This window comes from Asterias amurensis, chromosome 17 (genome assembly GCF_032118995.1).
Source record: "Asterias amurensis chromosome 17, ASM3211899v1".
NCBI classification, from domain to species: domain Eukaryota; kingdom Metazoa; phylum Echinodermata; class Asteroidea; order Forcipulatida; family Asteriidae; genus Asterias; species Asterias amurensis.
Genome location: NC_092664.1, coordinates 7680006 through 7690126, shown reverse-complemented (window position 1 = coordinate 7690126; position 10121 = coordinate 7680006). Strand labels below are relative to the sequence as shown.

At 40.1% G+C, this 10121-nt stretch overlaps 1 protein-coding gene across 1 annotated transcript; it reads left to right on the top strand.

Moving 5' to 3' along the window:
- The first annotated feature begins 1425 nt into the window (after window positions 1-1425).
- LOC139949667 (exostosin-1-like) lies at window positions 1426-8988 on the top strand. Its single transcript, XM_071948128.1, has 9 exons — window positions 1426-1621; window positions 2412-3678; window positions 4126-4327; window positions 4690-4809; window positions 5247-5492; window positions 6128-6223; window positions 6721-6810; window positions 7578-7738; window positions 8298-8988. Exons 2-9 carry the CDS (start codon window positions 2768-2770, stop codon window positions 8659-8661), a joined length of 2190 nt encoding a protein of 729 aa, XP_071804229.1. The 5' UTR covers window positions 1426-1621; window positions 2412-2767; the 3' UTR covers window positions 8662-8988.
- Window positions 8989-10121: the final 1133 nt, after the last annotated feature.

Below are 10121 nucleotides of genomic sequence, written 5' to 3'. Positions count from 1 at the left end.
ATTGATTTACCATTGATTTTGCCATTACAGGGCCACACACACACACACAGTACACAAAAGCAACGGGTTCAGGAATATTACAATATTCCCGGTTCACCCAGCTCCATTGGTTGTGTACAAGTAACCGTATGGGAAATAAGCCCATATCCTGGGTCAAACAGAAATTTCCCATCGGGTGATTTTGCCATTACAGGGCCACCACACACACACGCTGGGCACAAAAGCAATGGATTCAGGAATATGACTATAATCTAGGTTCACCCAGCTGCATTGATTGTGTAGAATGTAACCGAGTTGGGAAATAAGCCCATAATCCTGGGTCAAACGGCAGTTTCCAATATTGGTTTCCCCATTGGTTTTTTCCATTGATTTTGCCATAAACGGGGCCCACACACTCACTGGGCACAACAACAATGGGTTCAGGAATATGACAATATTCCCGGTTCACCCAGCTACATTGGTTGTGGACAGTGTAACCGCATGGGAAATAAGCCCATATTCCTGGGTCAAAATGAAATTTCCCATGGGTTGATTTTGCCATTACAGGGCCACCACACACGCACGCTGGGCGCAAAAGCAATGGGTTCAGGAATATGACCATAATCTTGGTTCACCGAGCTCCATTGGTTGTGTACAATGTAATCGTATGGGAAATAAGCCCGTAATCATAAGTCAACAGAAATGTCCCATGGGAAATAAATAATTTCCCATGCAAGGATGGGTTTCATTGTGTGTTTTTTTCCCGATTGGTTTATTATGGTTTCTCATCGGGTTTTGGCGATTTGTGAGTTATAAAGGTAATTTTTGAAAGTATTTACAGGTGCAGTTACACACGCAAAATACAGGTTCCAAGTTACACTAGTAACTCAATTTTTCATTTCTGAAAAAATTGTTTCCTAGGGAAAATGATGGCGCTTCTCTCCTCAAGTCCGCTCGTATTAAGTAGTAGTAGGTGCTATTCAGTAGTCTCTACCGGTTTTTAATTTTGTCATTCCAATTTCTTTGGCAAAAACGTGAATCTAATAAATAACACTTGCATATAATTATAAATGTGTGTGATGAGGCAAAACAGCATAAATTTGTGTTGTTATTTACCAATCATATGCACTACTTAAAACTACAACATCTGGGGCCATACTCGAACCCCTCCACTTCCGAGCTTGTACATATTTTCCTCTGCATTATGTATCAACGCATTCATTCTTTCTGTGTAAAGTGTTCACTTTCTTGTGTTAGGATTTGGACAGTTCATTTAAAAAACACACAATAATAATTACAAGTAAGTTCGAAGACGACAAAGTGAGAGTGAGCCCTCTGTTGGTGATGTTGCGCCTAGCCATTGCTCAGACTGGTACCCACCACCTCAAGTGTAACACCAGGTGTTCCCTAGATCATACATGTACATTTCCTATGTAATGTATAAAGCGTACACAGCAATGAATGACTGCAGAGTGCAGTGCTACTTCATACAAAATTCGTCTGTTTTGATGGGCAATTTGATCTGTTTCTGTCAGAATTTTACTTGTAATTGTATTAAAAAGGTAAATTATTGTTGATGTCTATCAAGTACCTTTATCAACGATGAGTTGTGAAGAAAATACCGTCATCTTGGCACAAACAGGTAAATATAATTAATTATAAAAATAAATATTTTTCGTTCTGACTTTCTGACTTTGGAGTGCCCTGACTTTTACAGCATAGCTATTTCTACCATTTCTATCTCCTTTGGAAAACTATCAAAACATCCTGCCGGATACATCAACGCTAACTTGCTAACAGTACTAGTTTCTTTTCAGGACAAACTGACTTGTTATTAATACTTTTAATATGAGTTCTACTCCTGTCTCCTACTAGTCTACTACTGACAAGTACTGGTTATACTTAGCCCCCCAAAATATTGCAAAAACTTCGTCTTTGCCTCTATTCTACTTTCTAGCTTTGTGCCTGCTGTCGCTTTCATTTTCAACTAGGGCCTACAAACTACCTATTTAACAAAAACATAGGGAAAGGGTAAACAAAAATTTGTAATGCTGGCGAGGGTCGATCGCCAGAGCGTATTTATGCAACTAATTTTCAACCTGCTTCAGATGTTCTTAAATTAACCTCATCCCAACACTAATTCAATAACAATACTTTGACGGGTTCCTTGTTAAACTTTTTAAATGAGTTCAAACATGTATTGTAAATTGAATAAAATTGTAAAAATGCTATATCTCCCTTAATTAAAAAACATTTCCCAGATTTTTACACACAAATCTCAAGTATGCGATGTGATACAATGTTTTTCCACACAGCATTTTCATATGTGTGGTACAACATTTTTACACTGACACTTGACAGGTTGTATGTAGGGTGGTCTGTTGACCTTTCATTATTTATTCACAAGTTTTCTTATTTATTTTGTACTGCAGGTCTTAGGAAGTTCATGTTCATCAGTACAGAAGTCAACAAATGAAACTTTGCAGTTTCCGGGACTCGCAAGCTGAATCCTGAACTCAAGGATTGAACAAGTTTCAACCATCTCACTGTTACGTTAAAAAGAGGTTTCTGAGTGCATTCGACCAACATACAGTATTGACTTGTGAATATGGATACCCTGTTTTAAATGCCATTTGAGGACAGACACTAAAGCAAGCGTTTTAAGTCAGCTATTTCTTAGTCACAGGATATTTTCACAACTTGTGTCCTGCTCTTTGTGTTGTTCAAAATCTTGGCTAGTACCTCGCTATTCAACCAGTAGTGGAATCAGGAAAGTGACAAGTACACCATGCAAGCCAAAACGAGATACACCTTCTCTTTCCTGAGTGTCATTGTGATGTTTTTGTTATACAAAGCATTATTTCACAGTAAACAGTCCGGTCAAAACGTCAGCGAGAACCGGAAATCGCAGTACGATCAGTTGCGTAATTACGCCACGTGGACCGGAAGTGAGTCCAACGATGAATTCGGGTTTGATTTACACACCTCACCAAAACAGAGGCGGGAATCGCGGAAAAACCTCTACAAGAATAGAAAATGTCGCATGGACACATGCTTCGACGAAACTAATTGTAGGAAAGACTTCAAAGTTTACGTTTATCCGATTCATGGGAAAATAAGTGAGAGCTACTCACGCATCCTATCATCAATCCGAAACTCGCGGTTTTACACTCCCAACGCTGCAGAAGCGTGTTTGTTAGTCCCTTCGATCGACATGTTGGACAGAGATGTTCTAAGTCATGAATTTGTCATTGATGCGCAAAGTAAATTCCGGAAGCTACCCTACTGGAATGGAGGTCGGAACCACATCATATTCAATCTATACTCCGGTACTTGGCCAGACTATTCTGAAGAACTCGGCTTTGACATCGAGCAAGCAATCTTAGCCAAAGCCAGCTTTACTAAGCAGCTTTTCCGTCCAGGTTTCGATATTTCTCTTCCGCTCTTTGGGAAGTCCCACCCTCAAAAAGGAGGTGCAAGAGGTGACCTTCAAGCCAACAACTTCCCAGTGATACGGAAGTACCTCCTAGCCTTCAAAGGGAAGAGGTACTTGAGCGGGATTGGTTCCGATACGAGGAACGCTCTGTACCACATTAACAATGGCTATGATATTATACTGTTGACTACCTGCAGACACGGCAAAGATTGGTACAAACTTAAGGATGTTAGATGCGACCACGACAATGCTGAATATGAAAAGTAAGTTTGTGTGTCTCGCAGTTTGTTTATTTGCACCTGTGCAACCCTCCTTTACACAAGTACCACACCTGGGCCCAATTTCATGGCTTTGCTTTCCGTAAGCACAGAATCGGCGCTTACGGAAGCAGGGAATTCCGTGCTTACGGCAAGCGTATTTCACGGGTTAGCGGCGAATTTGGGCTTCAGCGCGTGCGTTCTCCCCGTTACTAGGCATTCTAGGCTTACAAGGCTAGCGCATGAATTTGGCGCGTGCATGTAAGCGGGGAATCGTGATCGTAATCGCAGAATTTGGCGGTAAGCAGAGCCATGAAATTAGGCCCTGATGCTTCACAGAGGCAACAGAGACAACTGACTCCATGCCCCTCATCATTGCCTAGGTGACCTTGAAAGGCTCCAGTAGAATATTACAATTTCATTTATTTCGTATTATTTGTAATTGTACCACAGACATGACTATCAGATCCTGCTGCACAACTCTACGTTCTGCCTGGTCCCTAGAGGGCGCCGTCTAGGATCCTTTCGGTTCTTAGAATCGTTACAAGCTGCTTGTATTCCTGTCATACTGAGTAATGGTTGGGAACTGCCGTTCTCTGAAGTAATTGACTGGAAAAAGGCGTCAATTGAAGGGGACGAGAGGCTGTTATTGCAGGTAAGTTTTTGAGCTAATCCCTAACCAACCACAACCTGAGCCCAATTTACAAAAGTCCTACTCTTATCTAGAGCTTGAATGGATCGTTCCGGCTTTCCACTAAGCTCCGCCCACCGCGCACGTGAGCAAGACACGTGTACAAGCACTCCCAATGACATTCTGAAGGATTCTGCCGTGCGTGCCAAATATACGCACACGCATGACCGAGTTTGTCCGACCACAATCATTGCTGTGATTGGTCAAAATGGGTGAACGCGCAGAGTTTGATTGACAGGCCGGATCGGTCCATTAAAAACTTCAGATTACCCCTTACACAGTATCACCCTGGATAAGTAAATTTTTCTGTTTGTTTTTACTTCCAGATACCATCCATATTAAGATCCATCAACGACGAGCGGATTTTGCTTCTACGTCAGCAGACGCAGTTCCTGTGGGAGGCTTATTTCTCATCAGTTGACAAAATTGTTACCACAACTCTTCAGGTAAATATTGTGGGATTTTAAACTTTGCTTGGCTAGAAACTGAACAACTGTGTCACTATAAAAATCTCGTGTTATTCCTTGATCTCCCTGCACCTCGACAATAATTAGAGAGTCTGTTAAGTAGGAAGCTATCCTGAAACTGGTCACAGAAAAGAGCTCCTTGGAATTTGCTTTTTAAAGGAGAAAAAAGAAATTCCATTCCTGTGAATAATTTCTACTATACTGAATTAGATTCAGATTCTGAATTAGTTGTAAAATCCTATTCTTGTCTAAAACCGAGTAATAGATGTAGGTCTATGCCTGTGGTTTTCTCACATAACTCGGGAAAGTACCGAGTAAACGGTGCTAACAAACAGATGTGTAAGGGTAAAACCAAAACTAATATTCCTTCTCCCTAATGCAAATTTAACATTTATTAAATCTAACATCTATTACAGATTATACAAGATCGAGTCCAGAAGCCTCGATCGAAGTTGATGTGGAACCATCCTCCTGGTGCCCTGACGATCTTCCCTCAATACGCAGCGTCTCATGCAGCGTTTCCGTTCTTCACAAATGCATTCGGAGAGGAGGTCTGCCAGCAGTTCACAGCAGTCATTCATATGTCATCTCCTATTCTATCCCAGTCAGCACCCATCATGAAGCTTATCAAGAATGTAGCCAAGTCGTCGTATGCATCACAGGTTTGTTTATGCACCGTTACCTTTCTTGTAACTTAACCCTCCTACTGTATGACCAATCAATGTTGTCCACTGTTGGTTTTTTCATTTATTGATAAATATGGCGAATGATTCAACAACATACACAGTTAACCCTCCCACTGTCTGACCATTGAATACCATTCACTATGGTTTTGATTGATAGATGAATTATTCTAACCTTCAATATGATATCATGTGGTGATTGCTTCCACACAGTAGTCAACCCCCCTACTGTGTGACCATTCAATATCTTCCACTGTGGTTAGGAATGATTGAACTATGCCAGCCTTTAATATGAAATCATGTTGTGAATACCTCTACACCATACATAGTCAACCCTCCTACTGTTTGACCATTCAATATATTCAACCGCTGTTGTGAATAGTAGGTAAATTATGCTGGCCTTCAATATATAATCATGTGGTGAATACATCTACACAGTACAGTTAGCTCCGTGCACATTTGTCCCACCACACGTGGCCCCTACAATGGAAATGTTTCGATAATTAATCAACTCACCAAAAATTATTATTGTGGGGTTGGGGGTGTTAAAATTTGAGACCATATACATGTAATTACAATAACTTCATAAACACGTGTTGACTTCTCCTTTTTAGGTAATAATATTGTGGAACGTCGACCGCCCTCTACCACCTAAATCTAAGTGGCCAACAGTCAGTATACCTCTTACAGTTATAGAGGGTGACGCAAAGGTATGTGTTCTTTTTTTGTGGTACATTTAACATTTACAAAGTAAAGATAAATGTTTCAGTGAAACAATTGTAACAGGTGCCAACCTTTGTAATAATTGCCAACCTCTTTAGCTTTCTTGGGGTGCCATGGCCGAGCGCTCTAGGGCGGTAAACTCAAGCCTGTAATTTTGAATACGGGTTTGAATCCTATCATGGTCATTCATGAGGCTTGTGTCCTTGAGCAAGGCACTACATTATAATTGCTTCTCTCCACTCAGGAGTACAAATGGGTACCAGTTAATGCCAAGAAAACCGGATAGAAACACTCAGGTCTTGAACGTTGTCTTGAAGGGGCACAGCAAATTCCCTCTGGTAAGGGGCACTTCTTTAAGGAAAATCTAAACTTGTATTGGAACTTTGCAAAGGGCACCACAGCAAAAGCCCGAGGCCTGAATGCTTGAGTGAATCGCAAAACTAATATTTTAACTTGAGCTGGGTTTTTTTTTTTCCCATTACAGACAACCAGTAGCAGATTCGCTCCTCTTGCTGCCATAGAGACGGATGCAATTCTTAGTCTGGATAGTGACACTATACTTTCCACAGATGAGGTAAGTTTATCTAGACATGTGCTTTCTTTCATATCCATATGCTTAGGTCAATTCTGTTGTTACTCACATTACAATGTGACTCTTGTTGCAGTGTACATTTTCCCTTGTGTGTTGTGGCCGATAGGTGAAGTGCACCGGACTCATGATCTGATATTTCTGTGGGTTCAACTCCCAGCTTTGAGTCTTGTATCCTTTAAGCACGAACACAATGGTCTCATGTGTTGTGTAATGCGCGTAATGAGCCCAGTAAACTTATCCGAAAGAGAAGGGTTTCGCCAAAGTGTTCCTGGTTTGATTGGCAGCATATTGACAGCTAGTGAACTGGGCTATGATGCACTACCACCAGTCCTTTCCCGAAAGCACCAGAACTCAATACAGAAACTATTTACCTATGGTATAAATGCAAAAACATCAGTTAAGGCCAGACGCTTCAACCTGAGCAGGACAACACAACACACGTTAAAAGCTGATGTAACAGAAGCAGTAAATTGTTAGTAGCCCGATGTTTCGATCCAACTGAGGCTTTCTCAAAAGCCTTTTTAATTTAATAGATGTTAAGTTTGCATCGGGGATAAAGAATATTAATTTTGGTTTTTACCCATACACCTATGTGTGTTAGCACTGTATACTCGGTACTTTCCTGAGTCTTGTGAAAAAATCTCACAGGCATATTACTCGGGTGGGATTCGAACCCACGCCTTTGAAATTTTTGGGGGAGTACTATTTGAAGTTTTAAATCCTACTTGTTATTGTTCGTTCTTATGAAGGTTGATTTTGCTTTCTGCGTTTGGCGTGAGTTCCCGGAGCGCATCGTGGGTTACCCAGCGAGATCTCACTACTGGGATGAGACTCAATCAGCATGGGGCTACACATCCAGATGGGTTAATGAGTATTCAATAGTGCTTACTGGTGCAGCGTTCTACCATAGGTATGTATTGTTTTATTTCAACCGGGCTCAACTTAGTTTTGCACCAATTCATGATTGTAACTATTTATTTACACGTATTCTTTTTGAAGAGGCCAGACCTTGTATAGGCTCCTTGTCTGCGACCTCCGCATACTATTATTAAATATAGTTTTCCTATGTATTGTACCGCCTAATGGTATGGAAATAAACCTGAAACCTGAAACCTGAAACCAGTGATTGCCTATTCAAGTGCTGGTATGACCTTGGGTGCATTACAAGTGCAATTATTTTATCCTGTCCTTCAAATTAAAAATGTATTTACATGGTCACCCTAAACTGCACGGAGACCTGTCACAAGTTCAAAGAAGAATGAGACAAGATAAATTACTCTTTGAATTGATGCCTCTGTTTGCAAGCTACCCTAAACTATCACAGGTTTTCTATTTCATGCATACAATTAGTTACACAAAACATGAACATAGTTTACGACTATTCTGTCAGCTCTACCAATCCTGAACAATACCTTCAATAAAATACCAATACTCGTATTACTTTCTTGCTATTTTCCTATCCTTCACAGGTACTACAACTACCTTTACACCAATTTCATATCCACATCCTTGCTGGACCATGTGGACTCGGTCAGTAACTGTGAACACTTGCTCATGAACTTTCTGGTCGCCCACGTGACTCATCTCCCACCGATCAAGGTCACCCAGAAGAAACGCTACAAGGATGTGATGGTAAACGGCGCCAAGAATCAGGATCTGATCCAGCAATTCACCCAACAGGAGAACTGCATGAATGTTTTTGTGAAGACGTTTGGATATATGCCCTTGATTCGATCGCAGTTACGTCTTGATCCCGTACTCTACAAGGATCCTGTGTCTAATCTACGCAAACGTTATCGACAAATAGAGACGGTTGAATCTAAAACATGGTGATGGTAGAGTTTTTCCATCTTAAAAATATATTTTTGTATTATTTAAGTAGGATTTGAAAGTTTTGGTTAAAGAGTTATGTGTACGGTCAAGTGAGGTTTGCATGAACAGCATAAGCTATTGGATCTAAAACAAACTGGGCCCAAATTGATGCCACTGCAAATACAAATTCTTATCTTATGCCTACTATCCCGATAGTACATTATACAAGGCGCATAATTTTGTGCTAAGCAGCGCCATAAAATAATACTCTAATGATGTTAATCACTTGACGTTAGATGACGTGTTTATCCATAATTTTGTTTGTGGACAGACTTTCAACGGCTGTTTTTTAAACACCTGGTATAACTTTAGATTTTAAGTGCAGTACTTGCAGTATTATTGTAAACTAAATATTGTACAGTTGTTACATTTTAAAAGGTTGTTTAGCACATTTAGAAAGCCCATGTAGTGTTTCTTTTTAATAGTCATAACATTTTTGTATACATAATTTTGTATTTTGTGAAAAGCTTTTTTATGTGTATTAAACAAACGTACAATAATGAAGCTAGTTTGGCCCAATTTTCCATTGCTAATTTCTGTGTAGCTCTGAGAACAGCAGATTTACCAGGTAGCCTTATACTAACATGTAATGGCATTGTACTTTTTCCTCTGTTAAAGCCATTATACACTTTCAGTACTGACAAAAACAAAAAAGTTCACAGATTTACAAATAATTTACAGGGTTTACAGAAGGTAATGGTGAAAGAATTCTCTTGAAATCTTACTCCATGAAATGCTTTACTTTTTGAGAAAACGTTAAAACAATTATCAATTCTCAACAACGAGAATTACGGATTTATAGTAAACACAGGTCATGACACGGCGAAACGTGCGGAAACAAGAGTGGGTGTTACGTTATTTTCTCCCTACTCCGATGACCGATTGAGCCTAAATTTTCACAGGTTTGTTATTTATCCGTTTCGCAGGTTTGTTACTTTATGTATAAGTCGTGATACACGAAGTGTGGGACTTTGACAATACTGTTTACCGAAAGTGTATAATGGCTTTAAGGGGACCTCTACAAGGGAAATTTTACTTTATACCGAGTAGTGTAACCTGTGATAGTTTGAGCTCAATCGGTCATCAGATTGTGAACAAATTGTAAAAACACTATTCAGGCCTTGCAATTCGCACAACATGTTACCTCTGGCAAGGTGCACTACCATTGGGAAAATGTAAGTTTAGAAATATTTTTCCTGTAGGCTTGGTATTGGCATGGTAAATTTACTGACCTATTGAAGTGCACAGAAATCTGCTTGTGGTAAGAGGCACTTCTATTAGGAAAATGTAAAAGTATTGGAACCTTGCCGAGGGCACCACAGTTATTTAGAGGCCACGAGAGAACTCACGAGAGCCAAACTCATTTTCTTTGTTCTTTTCTCAAACAAAAACTAGCCTCTCATGCACATAGAATTCATGGG